The sequence below is a fragment of the Neocloeon triangulifer genome, unplaced genomic scaffold, assembly GCF_031216515.1.
Source record: "Neocloeon triangulifer isolate White Clay Creek 2 clone unplaced genomic scaffold, ASM3121651v1 ptg000014l, whole genome shotgun sequence".
Taxonomy (NCBI): domain Eukaryota; kingdom Metazoa; phylum Arthropoda; class Insecta; order Ephemeroptera; family Baetidae; genus Neocloeon; species Neocloeon triangulifer.
Window position 1 is genome coordinate 25,318,538 of NW_026775556.1, and position 25,501 is coordinate 25,344,038.

The 25,501-nt window shown below is 34.8% G+C and overlaps 1 protein-coding gene across 4 annotated transcripts in view; it reads left to right on the plus strand.

Moving 5' to 3' along the window:
- The window catches only part of LOC132200474 (uncharacterized), a 230,440-nt gene that overhangs the window by 140,710 nt on the left and 64,229 nt on the right, over positions 1 to 25,501 (plus strand). For 2 of the 4 annotated variants that reach the window (XR_009442164.1, XM_059625960.1), the window contains one exon: positions 8,172 to 9,052. Coding sequence is in view for 3 of the 4 variants with exons in the window: in XM_059625960.1 (XP_059481943.1) it covers positions 8,172 to 8,178 (7 nt within the window). In the remaining variant the exon portion in view is untranslated. Of the gene's footprint in view, positions 1 to 8,171; positions 9,053 to 12,122; positions 12,197 to 25,501 lie in introns of those variants that run through there. The other 2 variants (XM_059625959.1, XM_059625961.1) reach the window with 2 other exon arrangements.

Here is a 25,501-nt window from a genome sequence, read left to right on the forward strand (position 1 = left end):
AATAGGGTCGCAGACCGTGACCGAAACTGGTAGAGCCATTTGTTTTTGAATAAAAACAATTTTCTGCAACGAGGAAAAGCCCGATCGCTTCATTCCCATGATCCCATGATCATCTCCTCAAAAGTCAACTTCTTCAAATAAATGTTAAAAATTTCCTTTTTTTTCTATATATTTTATATTATTTTGACCAAAATATATTGTAATTTGGAAATATTTATTTAATAATTTAAATTTTATAAATATTTAGAGATTAAAATTTTTAGTATTATATCCTTATTCTTAAATTTAATAAAAATTAATTTATTAAATTAATTCTTTTTTTTATCACAGAGCGCATTTCGAAAGCTAAATTTGGCCTAAAATCGGCTTTAGTTCCTCATGCGTTATTGACATTTTCCAGACTCTGGCTTATTTGAGTTTTAAATTTCTACGAATGATGAATTTGAAAAATTAACCACATTTTTATTTGGCTTTTTAATTATTTCATGTCATTAACTCTTCACAGTATCATATTTGATAGGTTAAATCAATCAATCTTAAATTAAATCTTTCATCATCAAATATTAATTAGATACAAGTGCGTAAAACATAATTTAAATCTTTTAGACCTTAATTAATGAGATTGAAAGGATAATTAAGCAGATTATTGATTAAAACTCTATTAAGACACAATTGGAGCAACTTGTTCAAAATGCAAAAACCTTTTGTGCTGAAAAATTTACAACAAAAACTACAAATTATAAAATTCAATTATTTTTAAATATATTTTAGAAGAAAAATGATGTAAATATTGAATTTAATATTTTGTTTCAGCCAGGACTATCTTCTTTGAAGCGAATTTTATTGTTTCTAAATTACGTATTGTAACGGAAGATATTTCGTTTTAATAATTAAAGATATGTTTTGATTTTTTATTTCAGGAATATAAATGAGAATCCAGAAATGCAATCCCTTGTTTACTTTTTGCTTTTCCATACCCGCATGTACCACGCATTGAAGTTCCCAATCAAAAACAGTTTTATGTTATTTCTGAATAAAATTTTTTCAAAACGACGCATTTATTATTTTATGTAATTTAGAATACGATTAAAAAAAACCATCAACAATGCAACCGCACCGAGATCAATCTAGATAAGACGACGCGAGAGGTGTTGGAAGGGGAGTCGCGGCGAGAAACGGGTTCTGCAGCATCCCTTGGTCATCTTTGTTGGTACTTTTTTTGTTCCCACGGTCTTTGCCGCGCATCTCGAGAGACAACAAGTAAGATAATGGATCGTAAAAGCAGGTCCGGTTCCTGCAGCAGCATCTCCTCGAGATGCGCTTCTTGCAGCAGCCGAGGTCATGTGACCGCGGCGGCTTCAAACGAGCGCTGCGTCTTGACCGCGAGTAAGCGACTGGACCTCGGGCTGCCAACAAGTGACCGGTACGTGTGAGTTAATTACTAATTAACTTTGAGCTTAATTATTTCCTAAAAAGGATTGGTTTTTCTTTCTGGCCGAAATCGATTTTCTCTCCCGCCTCTGTTAATTTATTCTTACGCACCCCCGATCTATCTGCTCTGGTAAGGTTTCTTCCTTTCCAGCCCGTTGCCCGCGGAAACCACCCCTTTCGGGATTTATCGTTCGAATCCACGCCCGCGCGCGCCTCTTATTCGGAAGCACCACCGTTGCTCTGCGGTGAGCGCCGCTCTATTATCATTTCGAGAGAGATAGAAATTCGTAATAACGCGAAGAGAAAAGGAAGCGTTGCCGAGGGCTATGGTGCAAAAAGCCACTCTTGCGTGGTTAATCACAACTAAAATAAACAGCACCCTTCCGCCCCGCTCTAGGGGCTCGTTCCCGACTTTCCCGCATAAAATGGCGCCAAAATTTTTATTTTCCCCCGCAATCGATTTTCTTCCACTCCGGGCTAAGGGATGTCGCTAGTAGTGGTGGTCGACTTTTTTCCCTGTGTCGGCCAATGGGGGTGCGCGCGCGGAAAAGCGCCCGACTCTCTGACAGGGATGAAATTTTCCCGGCCAGAGTGCCAAAGAGGTGCTGCCACCGACGAGACCTGCGAGAACTCAGCCACCTTCTTTTTGTGGCTCGATTTGCACGCAGGCCCATATAAAATCGGATATCTGGCTCATCAGCCGCGAAATTTCAGAACATAAAATATAGATGTTTTTTGATGAATTTTTTTGTTTGCAATGGTAAAATTTACCCCCCACTAAACATAACAACTATATCTATGATAAGTTTCCAATTGATTAATTTCATGTTTTGCTTTTTTGAAATTTACTATTCACTTTTTAAATTTATTTATTAAGACATATATTATTAGAGCTACTTTAATTTGCATCAAAAAAATTAATTTCAGTTTCAAAACTATAAATTTAAATTTATGCTGTGCTTTTATATTATTTAAAATTGTTTTTGTTTAAATAAAAAATTAAATCAAATTGAATTTCAAAAATAATATTATTTTTATAAATCTTTTATTGATTTTATTTGGCATCTGTATTTTTATTTTATTTATTCTGTTTTACAATTATATTATTATTATGAATCAAAATTTTTTCAAATTCTGAGAATGAAGGCATATATTTGTACATTCTATTAGCATTAAACTCCTTTCTTCCCAAAATGTTAATTTTTATAGAATGATTTCGATGATATATTAATGAACAATTTAATTATTAAATTATACATTTTATTATTGCAAATTGAGTTTATCTTAAATGTAGAGTCCATCTTTTGCCCTGAGAAGTTATCATTAATCTCTTAATATTTCATAAACGCCAAAAATACTTAAACAATCTTGTTTTTAACTTGAACAAATTTTTTTTTTTCACAAAACATAAGTGCGAGATGCATACATCTGACACATTATTCCATTTTTTGCACGTCGTTTATCGATTTGGATACAAAATTTCCATTTTTAGTGTCAGTAACTTTTATCGGTTAGTGAACGATTTAAATATTGGTTTTATTAAATTATTTTGTTTGCAATGGTCATTGCAAAGAAAGTTGTATATAGAAATGGGATAAAACATAGTAACCGATTATAACTTTGATAAGTTCCCAAAATATTTTGAAAATTTCACAATTAAAATTGCTTTTCTTCTTCTTCAAAATTTACAATTCATGATTTTAGATCTATAATTAAGACTCAATGAATTTACTTTAATTTAAACAAAAAAAAAACTCAATAAATAACTTAATGGTCGTTTGTATGTTATTATTTTATATTTTAAAGCTTCAAAACCAACATGGTTTAGTATAATTTGGTTTTCGATCGGCCATTGATGTCCTTTGGCGCACGTGCCAAATTTTACCAGCGCTTATTTCGCTCTTCTGTTTCATAATAATTTAGAGAGAGCAAAACACCGCGAGTAATGCGGCCGCCAATCAATATTAAATTCGGCGGCGGTCAAAGCAGCACTAGTTATTCTCGTCGGCAGAGAGAGCGAAGATAACATTCCGGCGCGTCGAGTACGAATCTGCCTTTGTTATTTATTAATACGGCCGCGCGCGCGAGAGAGAGCGTCGGCGGCCGAGCATGATTATTATTATTATTATAGCATGGACGAGGAGAATAGGTTGGCAAATTTGCATGCAAAGAGAAAGTTTGGGTAATATCAAAGCATTAGAGCGGCCGCCGGTCGGCGTGTTATAGTTGGTCGCCTCAAGCCTTGCCGGTTCTCTCTCTGCAAAGTTTTACTGCGAGAGAGAGAGAGACCTTTGTAATTATATCCACGGCGGCGCTTCATTATGAATGCCACGGCCGCAAGTTAACTGCGCAAAGTCAAAATTACGTGTGTGTTCGCTCGCTCGGTTCGTCCGGCGGCCCAACAGATTTAATTTAACCAAGAGTAATTAAAAAGGCGAAGAAAAATTAAGCCGTCATCGCGCCGCACGCGTGGAATAATTAAAGAAAAACGCGCCGGCCGCTGCCAAGATTACACGGCCATTAACGGACGTGCAATTCCGCTTAAAGTTTCTTCTTTCTACCTCCTGCCGCTTTTAGCTTTTTACCCGTGCGGAATTCGCCGCCGCCGTGGAATGTGTGCAATCGCATTACTAAGCGTTTAAACGTCTGTTTTGTAATAATATTATTGCGCGCCACCCTATCTCCCAGCATTTGATTATCGCTCGGAATTCCGATCCGGATTGCTCCGTCGCTCACCACGGTCAAAATTTTCGTGAAAACTATTTTGCGTCTCTAAAATCTACAACCTATAACCATATGTACAAATGGTTACTCGATTTATACAAAAGAATTATTCAATCATGATAAAAAAATTTACAAAGCACAATTTTTTTTATTACCTTGTTTGAGAGTTTACTAAAACTATTTAATTCATTATTATATCAGATCATTTCTATTCTCTAAATTTAAATTTTCTTAGTCATCACTATATAAATGAAGCACTATTATACACTGTATTTATTAAATTCATTGGTAAGCAATGAAACAAAAACAAATATTAAGTTACAAATTTTTGGTTTCTATTTAAAAAAAGGCTATTTTAAATGAAACAAGAAAAACTAATTTAATTTAATAAAATACAAATATTCATATTTATTAGAAATTAGAAACATTAAAAATATTTTCAAATTAAACATTCATTTTAAATTTCGAAATTAATGTTTTAGAACCATTTGTACAAAAATGCTGCTACTTTTTTTATTTTGTATAAATTTATAATTTTTATTATTCAATTATTGAATTTTTTTGTTATACATAGTTCAAAAGAAAAACAGCCCATAATTTTTGAGGTGAGACAAAATTCAACAACTTTTCAATAGTGACTCTAGAATTATCAAGTTTTGCCCGATTTCCAAAGGGATGTAATCTTTTATTATAACACAGAAGCAGGCAATTTAAACATCACCTTTGAAGACTTTTTTCTACTTCACGCATCTCTAATATCACAGTTAAATAATATAATTTTCGCTAAAAAAAACCTTGTAAGAACTTATTTATTTTTATTCTTTGTTGATCTGAAATAATTAGAAAATTACTTCTGTAAAAAAAATAATAATTAACGCATTTTTTTTAGTTGCATTTTTAGCATACCCTTGTGACGCCCTTTTCCCATTGTTCACGTTTTTACTGAATTGATGAAAATAAACAATTAAAATTTTATATAAATAGAGAAAATGTTTCACAACTTATATATTGAATCCAACATTGCAATTTGCTCTATAGTTGGAATTCTATTTTGCTGTATTGCAGAGCAAAATGAACTGCAAAGCCGTAGCCAATGGCGCAAAATAGTATAATTCCTTATTCACGCTGGAGCGAACAAAAGGCAAACAGAGCAAAATGTGCTCGTCCGGCCAACACAAGCTTCTCGTCCGAACCATTTGCATATTCTAGCTAGCGATGGCTGCACGCGGCCGCCTAGATAATAATTGCGCGCACTTGAGGAACAATCGGCACAAAGCTGATTAGTTCGCTGCGCCATTGAAGATGCAAATCCACCCCGGCGCCGAGAGAGAGAGAAGCGGAAAATTATCATGGCTAAGAACCGAATTCGCTCTCTCAAAGGGCAGCTGTCGGTTCTTGTTCTTTTGCTCTGGGCAGGCAGGCACCCTTTCGAGAGGGGATGGCGAGCGCGGGCGCGTGCGTCGGCCGCTGCCATGGCAACCACGGAGAAGCTTTCTTTAAGAATTTTTATTTCTTCTGCTCGTGGATACAAGGAAAATCAATTTCCAAAGCGAGCTGCGCCTGCAAGAGCTGCTCGCCAAGGGGAAGGAATGGCCGCGCGCTCCTCTTGCACAATAAAACCGACCCCCGTGTGTGCCGGGGGTGAAACGCACTCACGAGGGGGTGAGAGTGCCCGCTGCTCCATTTTCCGATCTCTATCTAATCGAAGGCTAGATAATTTTTTTCAATAATATAAATAAGGAAAAATAAGTTCTTTTAGGATAAGTAAAATAAAATATTCTATAAAGTGAAACGTAGACTTCCTGCTGGTCATCCGTGTCGTGCAGGTTGCATACAATTTTTGCTAGTCAATTCGCTACCAAGCAAATTATTCTAAATTATTTTAAATTCTTCTCAATAATTACATAATTATTTTATTTGAAACTGAAAAATAAATGCTAAAAATAAAAAATGAATTCGATGAATTTTCCGTCTGTCATCCAGCAGCGATATTTTTAAAAATTAGAATCAATGAAAGATTAACAGTTCGTGAAAATTTATTATTAATTTTATTATTATATTTTTCAACATCATTTAGCTTTTATAATCCTAAATAAATTCATAATTTTTATAGCAATTCAGTTTTACACCTTTCCTCTGGAAACTTACCTTAAAATTAAAGAAGTGAATTTATTGTACACTTTTTTTGTATTTTCTATTTGTTTTTTAAACATTTAAATCATTATTAACACTACTTAACTAATAAGGACAGAATCTTATTTGTTCTTTTGTTCCTCTACATAAGATTTGGCTAATTTTTACTTCGAGCACACATTTCAAGTATTCTATTGAATTTAAAAAAGTATTAACATCTTGTTTTAATGATTTTAGCTCTTATTAACGCTCCACGGTGCCAATAAGATTTGACTTTGATATTAAAAAACTTATATGAAGTGTAAATTTCTTTTGCGTTCTAAGCTTTTAATCAAATTTTATCTTACTTGGATTATGCAACATGATTTTAGAGGATAAACAAATTTGCTTACTTGCATTATTTTTGTATTTCTCTGTTTTTTAATACATATATTTTACACTTTCAAGAGAAAGCATGATTTGGTTTAAGCTATAATTTAGTTTTTAAAATTTTTACGTTAAGCTTGCTAATTTTTTTTTAATGGTGAAAAAGCGTCTAGGGCGAATTTTGGCATTGCAAAGTGCTTTGCATAAAAACAAAATAGCGGAAGTGTCTCTGTTGTGTTTGAGTCGCGGGGTCGTAAATCATCCTCGCTCCCTGGGCAGATCTTTGCCTTCCTCTCCCCGCTGCTGCTTCCTTCATTATTCCTAAAAGCTGCCCCTTGCGTTCTCTCGCTCGCCCGCTCGCATTTGCAAAGACTCCAGGGGGAACGAACTCGGCGTTATTAAAGCGCCTCATCTGCAGCTCTAGCAAACAAACGCGCCGCGCCAAGATGAAGTTGAATAATTATTGCCTCCCCCGCCGCCACCCTTATCTCCGTCCGACGGTTTCATCTCTCTTTCTCGACTTCACCCATTCCTCCCGTCCGACTGCGCGCCTCGAATTTAATTTATTTGATTAAACTTGCACGTCGCTCGCTGATGAAATTGCACGGCCCCCTTCCTTCAATTTTCTTTTATCTTTTACTGCGCCGCTGATTAAAGTCTCCCATTTCACGCTCCTAGATACTCTTAATTCTAATTTGCGCAGAGAGAATATGGTTTAATAATTCTCTAATGACCAATCTTGTAAAGAAATTATAAATAAATAACTTAAAAATATTTTTTATTTTACATTATAAGCTCCTATAAATTATGTAAAAACTGTTATGCAAGATATTGTTAAAGAAATATTTTTTCTTTCATTAAAATTGTTATCAAAAAAGGTTTTGGGCTTGATGATAATTATATAGTGAAGAAAAGCGGTATTTTTTCCGTCGTTTGAAAAACCTTTTTGTTAAGCAACTAGTTTGGGCTAGTTTTTGCGACTCTGAAGAGTTAAAATAAATAAAACCCCATGTTCAGTAAAATAAAACATCAATTTAAATGGACACGATTGTCTAACAAAATAAATGAAACTGAAAATTTAAACTAATAATTTTTATTCATGCAGTACCATCAGGCATTCTCAGCCAAAATTCATCAGTTTTAAATTTAAAATTTCAAATTACATCAATTACAAAAAAAAGCATAAAATAAAATAACAATCTTGAAATTTGCATACATTCTAGATTTTCAAGAAGTTCATTTCTTATTCGCAGTCTGCCTATATTTTCCAATCTTTTTTAATTTTATAAAATAATTATATAATGTAATTGAAATAACAATAAGTCTTGAAAAGAATTCCTTCCTTAAATCTGTCAAGTCTTGTTGTATATTTTAAGCCTTAATATTTGTCGTTGAAATTATGTAACAAAAACAAAATTAATTTTGAAGGTATATCTAGAAGCATGATTTAGGAATTGTAGACTGCCGTGTGTTCTGCTTATGATGAATAATAGTGGCATGCATACATTTGCTCGCAGCAGCTGAGAAATATGGTCCAGGACGGGATGCTGCGAAACTGGCCTGACAAGTTTGCGTCGCGCGCTATAAAAGATGAGCCACCCCGCACCACCGAAGCCCCTGACACTCCATTATATGGCTCTTCTCGTTTCGCCCCCTCGCAACAATGATGGTGGACGAGCAGTTCAACCCTCGATGCATCTCGTCGTCTTAAATCTGCTGCTCCGTTTTGTCTGTGATGAAATAAGATAAAAATATTACTCTTTTGGCCACATGAACAACAGCAGAAGAAAAAAAATTGACAAAATTTTATAATTAAGAAGACAATCTAGATTTTTAGTGGTGGAAAAGTTACCATTTTCCTTTAGAATTAAAGTATTCATGATTTTAGATAATTATCAGAATATGGAATGTTTTGTCTATAGTTTGTATTCCCAACATCAAAAATAAGAGTTACAAAAAAATCTTACTATTACTAATAATTAAATAAAAGATAACACTGAAAGTTATATTTTTGTGAATAAATGGGCAGAAAAGTATATCAAAAAGTGGTCTTCTGGCTCTTCAAATATTTCTTTTTTATCTTAATATACTAAATTTGCGAGAAATTTCTGAATATGTATAAATATAAAATAAATAATGTAAGCAAACAGCCGACTAAATTCTTCGATTTTAAAAAAATCTGAAGTGCAGGAAATGTAAAGAATTTTTCTTCCAATTAAGAAAATTCTCCTGTACTACTGTAGTTTATGGGACCAAATTACACGTCTTACCTTAATTTTTTCCATTTTTTACGATTTTTTTATATTTTCAACTATTTTAAAAAACCATGATTGTTTGCTACATGATTTTACCTGCCTAATTGTAAGAGCATCTGATGTCACAAAGTTTAAAAATATAATGAAAGATATTAAACACAGTAAGAACAATATTATTTAAGTTTTATTTTTAATACTTCAAGCACCTGATATTGCCTTTCACTGTTTTTATCAATTTAAATTTCAGGAATCTAAGACGAAAGAGCGAATAAAAAAAAATGAAGATCAGGCCTAGGCCCTTTATTGGTGGTGCAGAAGGCACTACTGAGTTATAGTATTCATTTTTTGTGCTGTCTATACATTTTTTTCTATCAGCTTAATTATTAATTTGCTGGCATTTCCTGGAGATCCACGCAGTGAAGATATGAGAAGAATAAAACTGAAATGTGAGGAACCGAGGGAAAAATGACATTTGAAAGAGATTTACAGGTTGTAGCTCCAGTGATTAATAAAAACATAATAAAACTCTGAGTAATAAAATTTGCATGGAAGTGAAGAAATTAGGATTTTTCCTCACTTCCATGATCATCTCCTTGAGTGTCAATTTCTCCAAACTAATTTTATTTGCAACTTTTTGAAACAAAAAAGTTAATAAACGATCAATTATGAGCATAATTTTTAATTTAAGATATTCAAACATGAATTAATTATAAATATCAAGATTTAAATATGATTAAATAAATATTGAGATATTAATTAATGGTAATGAGTTTGATTTGCCTTACACTTCGACAAAGATTGAAAATCACATGTTCGCTAATTATTAGTGGCACTCGTTGGGCGATTTATTTAAACGGTGCGAGAGGCATTAGCTGCTCAGCTCGCGCGCAGCTTTTAATTATGAACTCGCCGCTGTGCTGGAAAACGGAGCTGCGTGTAATAAAAACTGACGCTGTCTGCGGCGCGGAGGGGAAAAATTGCGAGCCGCCGCCACCGCCGTGAATGAGCGAGTGTGATTAACTAAACATACACACCAGCCTCTCTCTCTCTCTCGAGTGTTATTTCATCTGTGCCTAAAGAAATAAATTGACCGCATTCCACTTTTTCACCCTTTCCGTGCGGTCGCACCGTTTTCACACGGCCTATTTGTATTATTTTAGTACCTTAGTGACAAAAAAAAGCGGCTAATGAAAATTAAAAGCTACTCTGATTTATTTAAAAACACCTCAAATTGAACAAAAACTTTGCACTAGGTTTTTAGTTTTAATTTTATGTATTTGTTTAATAATTGTTTTAAAAAATAGGTTTTTAGTTTTAATTTTATGTACTTGTTTAATAATTCTTTTAAATATTAGGTTTTTAGTTTTAATTTTATGTACTTGTTTAATAATTATTTTAAAAATTAGGTTTTTAGTTTTAATTTTATGTATTTGTTTAATAATTCTTTTAAAAATTGAATGAAAACAATGTATTTTTAACAATGTGGACAAATAAACAATAATAATGTTAATAATAATTTTTTAACCTAATAAATGTACTTTCATGCAACAAAAGCTAATTGTAAAATAATTATGTAACGTAAACTAATATCTCTCTATACCTTTTCCTATGTATAATATTTTTTGTTTTTATAAAATTGCATCATTATTTTTTAATTCATGTTATATTTAAAAAAAAATATCAACTGAAACTGTCTAATAAAAACTTTCCAAAGTAGAAGTCCAATAGAAATTGACGAGTTGCTCGGTTCATTCATAAATTCCGCTAACCCAATCATTGGCGCTCTTGAGTGTTTGCAAACGAAAAAGGCAAATAAAAAAAAAACATTCAGCTGAATCGGTCCGCCACGTATTTTTTCATGACCAGCGCAATTTTTTGTCCGCTGACGTGTTCCACTCTTCTGCCGCTTTCCAGTTTGTCCGCGAGGGGTGTGTAATGCGGTGCTGCCACCCTCGGAGGGTTGAAAACCCGTTCGCCGCCACAACTGGCAGCGGGAAGGGTTGAATTTCAGCCACGATCGAAGCTCCGTCGGCCGTGTGTGCGAGAGAATGTAACTTACATGATTTCATATAAAATGTTCAAATTGAAGTATTATTTGATTTTCTTAGAGCCCAGTTAATTTATTGAAATCTTGATGCTGCGGTTATTATTATTATTTTTATTATTATTATTATTGTATCTCCTTTTAACTTCCATGTATATATTTTGCTTACAAAATAGCGATTTTTTAAAAACTTGAATCGTCTGAGATGTGCGCATTCAATCAATGTGATCCAGTTATTTGCGTTCAATATACAAAAAATATTTTGAGCAATTATTTTTAACTCGAAATAAAGGCTACATATTATATTAATTTTTTTTTTAATTTTATCAATATAATAGTAAACCGATACTAGCTGATCAAAATTTTAAACGAAATTTGCTTCATACAATAAGAAACAGATAACAATAACAAGGTTTATAATAAAAGAAATTTCAAATTTTTATATTTTAAATACACTTTTATATTTAATAATATTTTAATTTACATAAAATTACTTATAAATTGGTAATTATATCATTATAACTATTTATTTTTATTTATAAATTACAATAACATAATTAGTAAGTAATTCCATTCAATGCGTTTATTCTCTCGCAAGAAAACTTTAGAAAATTTATTCAAAAATAAAAATAAATTCCAAAGAACTACTTTGTACCATCAGGAGTTGAATTGCTTTACACACAGGCTGTATTGCACTTCACCTCCTGAAAAAGCAAAGTATTCTTTGGGAATTTTTTTCCAAAGTCAGGCCAAGACACAGTCTTGTCGGCCTGTGCCCGCTGTTAGTGGTGCGAAAGGCATCAACCAATTTTGTTTAATTTTTCTTTTTTTAGAAATGAAGAAGTTGAGCTTTTCCTTGTTATAAAAATTTATTTAATTAACCAAAAAGCCATTTGTTTTTTTAATAAAAACATTTTTTACAACAAGGAAAAGTCTGACTACTTCATTTTCTCGAATGTCAACTTCTTCAAACAAATTAATTTTTTTAATTAAGAATTTCATGGGAGTTCTTGGATTAAAATAGGAAAAATAAATATTACATGCAATAAAAAATATATTATTGTGTTGCAAAAATAGAATTAATATTCAAATGATTTAATAATATTTATTTCATCATTTATTTTATTAGATTAACAGTTGAGTTTTTATTCTTCATCTAATAATTTCAGGATGGGATCCGTCCTTCCACTTCTGCTCATCAGCTTGTGGCTTTTTCCAAAGTCCTGCAACACACCAAAAGGAGGTAATTAATCTCTACATAGTCATAGTACGGGACCGAAACCAACATCAATCACACAAAACTGCGATTACGTTAAAAATCAATTTGCGTCGTAAATATAGAAGGTGCCCGGCCACGTGTGCCGGCAGGTCGCTTTTGGGAGACGTTTTAATCCGGCGCGGTCATTAACAGGGTTTGCATTTTATTATTCGGCTCCTTCCACTAGATTAGTTTGGGCCTTCCTTATCTGCAAAGACATTTTTTGCCCTAATCCGGGACAAAGCAGCGCGCAGAGGACGCTCGGTGTCATTTTTGTTTATCCTAGAGTAATGAGCGGACATTATGGAAATCAGGCGCGCGCACTAGATAAACCCTTTATTGCATAGTCTTAGTTTATATGGCCCTAATAAATTCTAACGACACACAGCACCGCCGCCGCCGGAGCAGTCTCTGCGGGCCCAGATAATGTACCTGCGCAAGGCGAGATGCTTAAAGGTTATGCACGGGTGTAGCAACGCTCCGGCCCTGCTTTCGCGTTCTCTCTTAATAATGCAAATTCTCCTCCTCGTCCTCCGCTGCCGCTGCTATCGTAAACAGCTTGAGAGCATTTTCTAATATCAGCTGCGCGCCCGGCCTATTAGATTACACGTACGCACTAATTATGCATTCTGGGACGCCGTCGTTGGCAACAAGAGCGGCTGCCAAAATGGGAGAGAGCGAGAGGAAGCGAAGAGGACGTTTTCGTGCTGATACATTGGCTAATCAAAAGTGTGTATTTAGACCGGCTAACCCTTCTCTGCGCAAAGCAAAATTATACAAAAAAGGAAAAAAATCTTTGTAAACCACGAATCTTTCTTTTCGTAGAATAAGTTCGCAAACAATGGATGATTTGTGATGTTTGAATTTAAAGTCGACTTTTACTAGATGGGGGCTTTTTGAGTCAAAGATTGATTTAATTGATTTCCAAAATTATTTTCTTGAAAGTGTTTTTCAATCTATTTATATATCAATTAATGAAAAGTTGAAACTTTTATTAAACTAATCATCAAAACACTTTCAAACACGGTTACATTCCTGTTTTAGAAATTACGCATATAATAATTGGTCGAAGTTTCAAAAATATCAGAAATAAGTGTTACCTAGAAGTAAATTTTTAAATCAATATTGAGAATACTGTGATAGGAATCTATATAATTGATTAATAGCTTTATTTATTTCTTTTAAATAATCTTATAAAGAAGGAAATTATTAATTTAAAAATAATTTGAATTTAAAATCGGCTTTTCCTCACTGAGTTTCGTGAGTTGTCAATTGTTTAAGAAAAAAACAATATCCTGATCTTCATGTTTCGGTTGCTGGCTGCAGTCTTAATTCGTGAGTTGTGAAATCATTTTGACAAGAATTAATGCATATATCAATCTTTAAAAAATATTTTTCTTTTAAATAAACAATTGCTCGTGGAAAACTATATTTTAAGATACAATTTTACATAAAACAATTTCCAACACAAAATTTCAAAATTGAATTCAAAATATTTTAACACATTAATTTTTATATTAATTTTGGTCAGAAGCACAGTTATTGTAGCCGAAGCTGTTACAAAAATTTATGTGTTATGATTTTTTTTTAAATACAATAAATAACTCAGAAAACCCATCGAGGAAAAACCGGTTTTAAATCAATATTAGCATGAATTTGATTGTGAAATTCTACCACAAAATTAAAATAATATTATGAAGCATTTAAAAAAGATAATAAAAAGATAAAAACATCTCTAAAAATAGTGTCATTAATAATTCATCTAACTATTAAAAATGTAGAATAAAATTTTTTTTAAAACAAAAGAACCTCTTCTACTAAATTTTCTTGTATAAGTAAATTTCACCATTATTTCCCCAAAATTTCCTCTTTTGTACTTATAAGTAATGAAATCCGATGTTAATGCCGTTGGTTGTCAAGTGGCCGCCGCATCAGGTTATTTCTGACCGGCGGCAATAAAACTCCTTATCAGCAAAGGTCCGCAACAAACAAGTTGCCGGCCGGGGTTCATTTGCGCCGAGGGTGTTTTCTCCTTTATAGTTTCTTCTCGCCCGAGGCTTAATGTTATCTGCGGGGCGGGCGGGCGGGCGGGCGCTGCGCCGCATGTAAGTCTATGATAAGCCCGAAAGGTATCAACCTGTCCCATAAATACTCTCGCCTCGTTCGGCCTTATCTCTCATCAGGGACCGAGCGAGCGAGCGTCGACGGCCAAAGGGTTCTGGGCCTGCGTCGGTCGCCCCCGGGCAGCCAATCGGCCGAACGCTCCGCCGCCGCGGCCAATCGGCGGCCGACGGCGCCCCAAAGAATTAAGGCGTCTTTTGAGAAACGAAAAGAGTTTTATCGTCGCTCATTCCAGCGAACAATACAACGCAATCATCGCCCGTCCTCGCTCTCTGCGCCCCATTTAATCCCTCAATCGCAGATAAGGGCGCTCGTCTTGTGCGAAATTATCTCGCATGGAGCAGAGAGCAGAGCGAAATGAGTTTCGCCTCGCCGCCAATTATTGCTCTTCGCAGATATCAAAATGAGCTCCACTTCTCGGAATATAGCAAATTTGGTGCACGAAATAGGGAAAATTAATCTAATAGAGAAGCATCATCAATTACTGATTTAAATAATGAAAATTTTGCATGACAACAAAATTCAATTTAATTTAATTGTAAATATTAACAGTTTCATTATATTGATTTGTTATTTTCATCCAGGTGCAAGATTTTTAATTTTTATTTTACATATGAATGATTTTTACTTGAAATTATGGAAATTTAAAATCTGGTGATTTTAAGACAAATTGTTAATATTTCAATGCATGGTTACAAGAGCCTACGGTTTAAATTTTGTTTTCACAAATTTTATGTTATCGAGAATAGCAGTGAACAATAATAATGATTGATTAATATAAAAATAGACACAAAAAGAATTTTAAAAATTCTTTCAAATTTTTTTTACTAAATGATTAAGCATAAAAATTTAATAAATCAAAAATATTTATTTAAAAAAGCATTTAATTCTAATAATAACATAATATTTAAAAACTGATAAAGAAAAAAAACTTATATATTATGATTATTGTTATTAATAAAACTTAAAACCATTTTTTTTAACGAGAAAAAGCATTTTATTTCAAGACTTTAATGTAACTAAAAATAAGTTTGCAGAGTGCAAATTAAAAATTAAAATTTTATCGTTGAAAGATTGATAACGTCAGCAAAACCAATCTTAAGGTTCGAAATTAATATATGCAATCGGCGGGCATTGTCTGTTGTTGGAATGTAATTAGCACGGGCGTTTGCAAACCACACTCACACGTTATCGATTATAATTAATGCGTGCAGAAATGAAATGCCCGGCGGAGAATAGCCGGCCGGTCGGACGGTCGGTGCGGTGAACTATAAGCGAGATAGTTTGCTCAGGAGACGGACCAACGAAAGGACGGTCGAGGCCCCGAAACAAACGAAATTTGGGCCTTTGGTGGCTCCCTTGATTAGTTAAAGGTATACGGCTTAAGTAATGTGCTAACACAACCCTGGGGGAGCCAAGATTTATGGACGGCATGCAAGACGAAGACCGAACCGAGCTAGCGACTCCCCTGAGAAGACCCTCGTGCTGCAGCCCCTGCTTTTTATACCGTCGGCCCCGGCCGCGATAATGTGCACAAAACGGGCGGCTTGCTTAAGACCTGCCTTTAATAATGCAAGAAAAAGCCCGGCACACACAAAGCACGGCCGGCCAGAAGAAAAGGGGATTAATTATTGGCCAGATGAATGTGACAGAGATTAAGTGGAAATAGTCTTTGCTTTTTGTCTTACGCGCGCGGCCGGCGTTTAGATGCCACAAGAAAGGCTGCAGCGCTACCCATGAATGTGTCAATTAGTAAGAAGAGGGTTGAAGGACGTGCGCACATCCGATGCAGAGCAGAGATAACGCCGGTGACCCTGCCCTGTCCGCCCACGCCGCTCCCTCCACGAATTGAGTAATTAGAGAACGACAGCTCTGCAATTTGATAACATTGTTCCTGCAGCCCTTGATATCCCACATTATCCTTAAATTTCCCATACATGAGTGATTGAATTGAAATTAATGTTTTACAAAAACTTCTCTGATCGTGAATAGAAATAAAAGAAAATTGTAATCCTTTAATTATGTTTCATCAATTACATAAAATTCAAAACGTTGTATTTCAAATTAAAACTAAAGTTTTTCAAGTGCTTCTGGTTTGCTCTGAAATAAAATTTTGATTTTAATGATTCTGAATTAGAGGATTTCACATAGAAAAAAGCTTGAAATTTTTGTTAGAAAGTGAGTTTTCTCGTCTTGTTTGAGAAATTCACGGGAAATTTCTTATTAGGAAATTTTTTTTGAAATAAGTAATTGAAAAACATCCGTCGAAAACAAGGTAATAATTTTAGCTATGCAGTCCCGCCACGCAAGCAAGTTGTGCGAGTGGCCTAACCTTGTTTTTTTTCCTTCTCTATTCCTGCTCCCACTTTTCAACTTACTGCTGACTACGAATTGGCTTGTTAGTCAAACAAGCTTACGCTCGCATATGGTCAAGCGAACGCAATAAAAAGCACGTGGCGATTTGGCGCGCGCGGCGTTTAGTGTAGTAGAACGTGAAATGCGGGCGAGTGTAAAACAAAAGGCGGATGAATGAAAGTGTAAAAGGTCAGTGGAAATTTTTACCCCAACTGTTGCTACTGCGCTTGTTAGGTAAATGGAACGGGAGAGGGACGCGGCGGCAGCGAGAGCGCTGTTTTATTTCCTCTCGCTGCTGCCACTCGCTTTTTAATCGATATCCACGGCAAAAACTTTTTTTCATTTTCAACTCTGACTCTGAAGGTTGAACTGCGATTTGTTAGTGCACAAATTATTGAATTAAAAATCTATTTGCAAATAAGAATATTTTTGAAATTAAAATATCCAAATAAATTGAAATTTGCTGTACAGCTGCAAAATTATTTTCTTTTTTAATGCTTTAACATCAAATTTAAAATAATTGATGCTGGTTTATATTTTAAAAATAAATTTATAGCTTCTGTAACAACTTTAAAAAAGTTTTTATTGTTTCATTGTTTTAAATTTTTAATTAATTTATATCATTAATCTTCATTGATTATTTAATCATCAAATAGAGTAACACAAAATTTAGAAAAAAATTTTAATAAAAACCTCGCTTCATAACAAAATAAATGAGAATTCATAATATCATGCTGCTAATTGCAATTTTGTAATTAATTTAATAAACATCTTTATGTGAAATTAGTGAAAATAAAATATTCACTGTCATCAAATTTGGTTGAAAGTGTTTATGCCCTTTTAATATAACTAAAAATGTCTTTTATCTTTACAAGATCCCTTTTTTTTTAAAGATATTCAAGCCTGGGACACGTTTTAAATTAATGAACTTCAACTGGATTATTTGATCAGAGGTTGTGAGCTGGGCAAATATTTGTAACGAAACAATCAAATTTAAGTGCATTTAGCTCAGCGGAAAATCCGGTTTGGCTTTGAAATGCTGATTTCGTTTTCAATAATTCACGGGAAGGACTGTGTGTCGGGGGCGGACACGCATTTTAATTTATTATTCCTTCAGAGCGCTTTCGGGCCGTGGGTGAATAATTGATGGTCGCTTTCCTCCGCCCGCTTGAAGGAGCAAACAATCGTGCAAAGGGAGTGTCAACACGGACGAATTTTCTTAGTCGGAATCGCGTTGGCACGTGCCTAGCTGCCTCGGCCATAAAAAGCAAGTGGGTCTGGCGGGAGGGTGAGATCGCAGCATCCCATCTTGTGGGGGAACTCGTGCGTCCGTTGCTTCCTTGGCCGCGAGCGAATCAATACTCGGGTCCGTCGCCACCCGGCTCTGCTTCTTACTTGCAATTACAAGACTCCATCTTGCGGCCGCCCGACATTCAAAAACACTTTGCGCGTCCCGCAGGCCAAATCTGACGCAGCCACGCCGCTCCCAGGATTACGCCGCTCGCCCGAAAACAATCCGCAATATTTTATTCCAAATTCGAGATTTGCCTTGTAATTTGTTAAAACTCCTTTTGTTTGGTTTAAAAAGTTGTTCAGATTTAAAAAAGAAATTTATTTAATATTTGCTCATTCCACCAATTTCTTTTTCTCTATATAGGTTCTTGCAGTTGTTGTTATGAAAGGTGTTCCTTTTTTATGAAGAAAATCCGGCTTCCTAGGTGAAGATGATCAACTTAATTGTTTCTGCATGATACAGAAAATCCCTGCGGCTTGCAACCCTAATTCATGAGCTGATGAAATTAAATAAGCTGACGTTTAATTAATTTTTAGTACATTTTTGAAAAATTAACATGCACTATATATTGAAAAAATTTTATAAATAAATTTCTCCTTAATTTTTAATACAAACTCTTGGAATTAATTCAATTTTAAGAATTAACAAACTGGCAAAATTGTGAAATATGTGAAATTCAATTTTGAGCTTAATTCTGATTCTGTCCCATTAATTGCTTCAAGTAAAATCTCCTTTCCGAATAAAGTTGCAATGATCCGCATCGTTCCATTTAAGGCATCAATTCAAACTCCAGCTCAATTTTTCATATCAAACAAAAGTGTTTAATGCTGAAAATTTGAATTTCTGATAAAATAAGACAATCAAAATTAATTAAAGCATATTATATAATAACTTATAATTATTTCTTGTTGTCTATTTTAGAATTTGGAATCCAGAGTAATGACCTGATTAGGCGTGTTCCTTGTCTGAAGTTTTCAAGTATTTTACACAAATTTTGGTGTTCAATTAAGAAGAAATTATTTAGTCCTAAACATTTAATTATTTTAAAATAATTAAATGAAATCTTAGATACAAATATGATTGAAATTTCAGTTTTTGACAAGAATTTAAGAAATTTTACTTTAAAGATCGTTTAAAACGTTCACTGATAACATTGCTATATCATTATAATTTCCAATCTAATAATAGCAGCAGTGAGTGGCACACAATTGTGGCGAAAGTTTTGTCGTTTGATTATTCAGTTAATCGCGTGTCGACGGCCGAGCATCAGGTATTCGCCGGCGAATTATTTCGGAATAATCAAATTAATGAAGCATTCCAGCTGCGCTTCTGTGCAAAGAGAGAAAGAGGAGACGAGAGTGAGGCATTCAGAAGAGAACTGTACTGAGGAGGACTGGCATTCGGGTCCATTGTGATTTGGCTTGGCAAGAGAGAGACAAAAGGCAGGCAGGGTTGCCTATGTGATTGGATTGCTGATGTATTCAAGGAGTCTCTTTGTGGCGCCCGGCTATCTGCAATGTGTATCACGTCTTAGCTTGCCAATCACATTTAGCCGCAGATAAGCTCCGCAGGGACGGACATTCAGAATTAATCAAAGGAATGTGTGTGAGCCTCATTGTTATTCATTCCCCGCGCCACTGCACCCCAAACTCCAAGGAGGGCTGCGGAATATTCCGCCCGATTTCTCACTTTATTAATACACGCACATGGTGTACTCGGAGAGGGTGTGTCGTCCAGAAGAGAGGCCCAAAAAGGACGCAGGTGCAAGGCAACTCTATATTAACGTTAGTCGATGGATTGCCAGGAAGAAACTTCTGCTTTATACCAAAATTATGATTATCTAATAATTTAAATCTAAAAACATAAGAATAATAATAATTAAATTTAAAATCTTTTCAAGAAAATATGTATGTATTTTTTTTTCGAACTCAAATATTGTTTGTAGTTTTCATTTTTTATAATTTTGAATAATTGGATGATGTATCTCGTTATGGGTAGAGATTGCCTTGTGATACACCAATAAATTTAATTTGCAATTAAAGATGAATTAATTATTTGAGTTGTATTTTCAGCAAATAAAATATTATTTTTTAATGAGAATATTTACAAAAGTTCAATACAATTTTAATAGCTTCTGGGTTTTTAAGACTCCGAAAGCTAAAATTTTAATTAAAAAAACTTGATAAAATATTTCTCCTTTTAATGACTTTTTGAATTAAAATGCTCCTCTTTGAATTTGTCTTTTTTCGCCTAAAAATTTCTTAATTTCCCAGGTCCATAATTTGAATAAATCCCTGACTATCAAATGGTCTATTCGCTGCACCCCTCTTCAATTCTGATCGAGTGTTCCGCAACGTAAATGAAGAAGCTGCTCGATAATTCCGCTCGCTGGCAGAGATTTCTATTATCAAATTGAAAGGCGAGCAGGGTGTGAAACTATTCGCCTGTATGTTGCGCAACAATAATGGAGATTGTGCCGAGGCCTCATCGCACACCCTCGGAAAACAATATCTCGGCGCGCGTCCTACGGTTCTCTCTCGCATATAATACACAGGCACACAGCTAGGCGTCTATTTGGCCGCATTGTCCGCGCTGACGAGCCTCGCTTTATTCACATCGAAGAGTAATTAGGCGGCGTGGAACCGAAGCAACTCGACTACGAACACGCACACATGGATTTATATGCAGAGACGCAATACGAACGTCACCGTCATGGCAAATGGGCGCTTCTATGAATTGATCTTTTGGGACGTGTAGATTTGATATTGCTCACATTTCAAACTAATTGTAAAGAGCGTATTAGGTCTCCTGTAATTATTGTATCTTTGGGCGAAATTGGTGAAAATTTTATTTAAAAACCAGGTATAAAGCTTGATATTTATATCTTTTTTAATTTTTAAGATTTAGCATCCTCTGTTCTGTTGTTTCTGCTGTTTTAGTTAAATTAAAATCATACACTTACAATTATCAAGTTTTTCAATTTCAACCAAATGAAGGTAATCCGAACGTTGCTGAAAAAAAACTATATCAATTCCAAAATAAAGTACACAAATCAAAATGCAGTTCAAATATGTTATAAAAAATTTATCTCTTGAACATTTCCTAGTAAAAAATTGGGCACATTAAAGTCTACGTTAGATTTTTTTAATTTTTTTTTCATTTGTCCACATTGTTGCATTCAAATTATTGGATAAATTGATAGCTAATGGTATAATTGAATTGTCATTGTAGAAAGCTACAGGAAAAGTAAAGATTTGGAAAATATATCACCAAATTAACGAATTATGAAAAACAATTTGGATTAGTTGAATCACATAGTATTTTAAAAGCGAAGATCGAGCCCAATCTCAAAAACTATTGCTATAAAAAACCAATTTTGACTTGTATTAAAAATGCTAAAAGAAAACGATTTTGATGCATATTTTCACCCACTGGGCTTTTGTTTTAAAAATTAATATTGCCCTAAATTTTTGAATATTTACTTTGAAATATATTTATTATTTATTCTATTTCCTTCTCTCTTAATTTTTTTCAAAATTGAGTTGACGTAAAATCGAATGTTTTAAAAACAAGAGATTTAATTGAAAAGTTCAATCCTAATGAGGCCCCGGCGTTGAAGTCCTTGAGAATTATCTCATTTCCTCAAATACCAAGAGACAATGGAGACCTAGATTTGCAGCCGAGTTTTCCCATTAAACTTTGATTTCCGGTTCAGCGATTACATTTCTCTGGTGGACAAAGGCAAGTAGCGACAAAGTTTGCTCAGCTGGGGAGGTCAATACTTGCGGGTGCTTTTGCGAAACCGGAGCAACTTTGAGAGAAGAAGAAAGACAGAGAGCGAGTTTGAGAGAGAGCGCGGCTGCGGCTGCCGGTTGGGTTAATCTAGCATGGAGATATTACACTTGATATGCAAATTTCTGTCTGCTACACTAGTCAAAGTTGGAGCAACGTATCTTGTGCAGTAGGAGGACGAGCGACCGCGTTAATTTGTTGCCTCTCTTTCGGACGCTCTCTTTATATGTAAGCCACGCGGCGACGAGAGTTCTCGTGGGAAGCTGTGTGTGAGTTTGTTATTGGCATGAGTGCGAAAGGCTTTGCAGGGGCCGTATCTTGCCAAACGAACATGCCGGGCTAATTACTACAGACGGAGCCAGAACGCGCCGGCTCACAGGAGGCAGCATATTGTAAACATCGGCCGCCTTTATTAACATTTTCCGAGCATTAACGCGTTTATTATTTTACATGGAATCAACCTCGCCACGGCCGACGTAACTCAAATTTGTAAAATCAATTCTACAAGCCAGCAAGTCACGAAAGAATTATTTGTTCAGAATTCAGTAAAGATATTATTTTAAATTTTAATTAATCAATATTTTGAGATATTTACGATTAAACCAAAAACTAAACAACAAAATTATTATTACTGTTGTTTCTTTGTCCACATTGTTACAAATACATTGTTTATATTCAATTTTTGAAAACTATTTAGGCTATAAACTGAGAAGAATATGAATAATTTTTAGAGTAGCTTTTGTTTTTATTTTCTAAGAGCCAGGATAAAACATTTAGTCTTGTCAGCTTGTGTCCTTTTTTTAATTAAAAAGCTAAACAACATAAGTTTGAAAATTATTTAGGCTATGAACTGAGAAGAATATAAATAATATTTACAATTAGAGTAGCTTTTGTTTTTATTTTTTAAAGAGCCAGGATAAAACATTTAGTCTTGTCACAGCTTGTGTCCTTTTTTTAAATTAAAATAATTAATTTTTTTCATTTTAAGAAAGCTTTAGTTTCTTTTAAATATTTTTATTTTAGGATTCAAAACTTACAAACTTTGATAGATATTAAGTTAAAAAGCTTATTTCTTTACATCAGCGGTGTGCAAAATTAATTTTACTACAAATTTCATGACTCATGAAATTTTTAGTAAAAATAATTGAATCATGACCATTTAAGTTCTCCTTTTTATGTAAGTTTTCCATAATTATTCATTTTTTTAATACATTATTATCAAAACAAATAAACTACAAAATATATAGGAGCATCCATTTTTTTTGCAAAAATCAGTAAAAATCTAGTATTTTACAAAATAATTTTTTTCCAAATTAAAATTCTCCCAAACGCATACATCATCTGCACACGTGTCAGTTGTTGGTGCTCAAGGAATGGACACATATTACGGTTTGTAGTGCCCAACGCAGGAGAATTAATCTTGCTAGATTACCCTTTGGCCACGAAAGCAAAGCTCGGACCGTTCGTTCTCTCTGGAGAAAGGAAAAAATCAAGGGCCTGATGAGCTCGGCTTGTTGCTCTCTCGGACCATTCACGGTTCGCTTCAGGATGTTTGAGTTTCTCTTTATGCCGTTCCTTGATAATAATCTGCCATGTCTAAATAATATCTCCTCCTTTGATGTCGGCGCCCGACCGGTCGACCGGCCCTTCTCAACAGGTATTAAACTCTCTGGCAACAACATTTCGCCACTGGGAATTGCATCATCTAAGAACGAGCATCAGGTTTTCGATTCACCCACCGCACGTGAATGCTGCTTTCTCTCTCTTATTCGAGCGATAATTTCGGTAATGAAGCCGCTTCAACCCGCACCGACGAATAGAAACGCTGCGTACATAAAACACGCACGATGAATATTTCATTACGCTGTAAAAGCGCTTTCTAATTAACTATAAATTCTCTACGACGCGCCTCACTGAAGTCATTACATTTAGTGCGCGCAAAGATAAAGTCGCGGCGGCGGCGGCGGCGGCGACGCTCGCCGCCGGCTTTTCAAATGCAAATCCAAACAATGATGTTCGCACGCTTGAGAGGTTATTATTCATCTAGTCTTGGCGAAGGACGAGTTTTGCAAAACGAAGAAAGTAGAGATCTCACATATTTTGATTATTTATAAATATTTCATATTTCTTTCAATCTGTTGCAAGTTTACCAAAAAAGCAAATGAAAAAACTATTCTTGATGCAATCAAAACCAAAAATAATAACAAAAAAAATTTAATCTTTTTTTATTGTTTGTAGAAAGTTACATTCAAGGAGACGATCATGGAAGTGAAAAATGGGCTAGTCCTTGTTGAAAAACAATTGATACACACTTCTAAATAATTTGTGTTAAAATGTGTTTTTTTTTTAATTGGCGGTTTTTGTATTTATTCATGAAACTGGCAGAGCCGCTTTTTTAATAACAAAAAAATTAATAAATAAACGACAACAAGCCCACTTTTTATTTTCTTCCATCACTTCTATTCTCGAGTCTATAAGAATTTTGTGTTTCAAAACATTGCAAATAATTGGTGAATTTTAAAATTTATTAAATTAAGTTGCGCGAAATTAACCTCTGCATTTTAATCCCACGGAATTAGTTTTATCATTTTTGCCCAGCACACATGGTAATTAAAAGAGCTCTATCTGCGTTTATCTTTTAATGAGGTGCCCGGCGGCGCGGGAGAGAAAAAGCCGCCGGACAGTTTATGGAAAACGGTTGCGCCGAGGGTCGGCTTTGGTCCTTTGGAGACGTGTCGGTCTGTTTTGAATTGGTAATTAAGTCTTACGGCTGATCGTGTTTTATAATTAAGACGCGCATTATTTCATCTTACGTCAGAGGCGAGCGAGCGAGCGTCGCTTCCTGCGGCTCTCGGGGGTGGCTCGTGAATATTCGAGCAGCCGCCCACCCCTTTCATTTCCTTGGGGTAAGCCGGGCCGGGTGAATCATGGCCGCCCTTATTGCATTGTAAACTAAGTTGAGCAGCAGTTTGCATGCTTAGAGGAGTGGAAACTTTAGTGCCATTACATTCGAGATTAAAGTCTGGCTCTCCTTGTGATGCCGCCTTACATGCAAAAGAGGGTCTCGGTGCGGAGGAGGAAATTTATGACGCGCGCAGCAGTGAAATGTCCGCTCGCTCGCTCGCCTGCCCAACCCTTTCCTTATACATGCATACTCACTCTGTGCCAGCACTAAAATAACTTTTAGTTACAACTTGAGGAGGAAATTTTATTACGCCCGAGAAAGAAAAAATAAGAGCGGACGGAGAGAGCGAGCGAGCGAGGGCGGAGGAAGGGTGCGACAGCATCGCAACCAGACGAGCCTGCTTGTGATAATCAAGTCGCTGCTCCATTTAACGCACAAGTCGAGCTCTACCCAAATCCTACACACGCGTCCCTTAAGCCCTGAATGGTCTCTTTTCTGCCAAAAAATTCATTTAGAGTTGGGGACAAATTTAATTAACGAGAAAATTAAGTGAAATTAACGTTCAAATAAAAATATCAAGCATATTTGTTATAAATATGGTGTTTTTCTAAGATTCATGTCAACAAATTGTTTTATTTCTCTCATTTCTCTCGGCAATCAGTGTCATTTAATTATTAAATTTCTAAATTTGTAATATTTTGCGATAGTCACTTTTAAATTTTAATCATGATCACTATAAATAACCGATATAAATAGAAAAATCAATTTACAATGAGAATTTTTCCTTAAAAATCACAAATTTTTCATTAAATTTAACTGAACT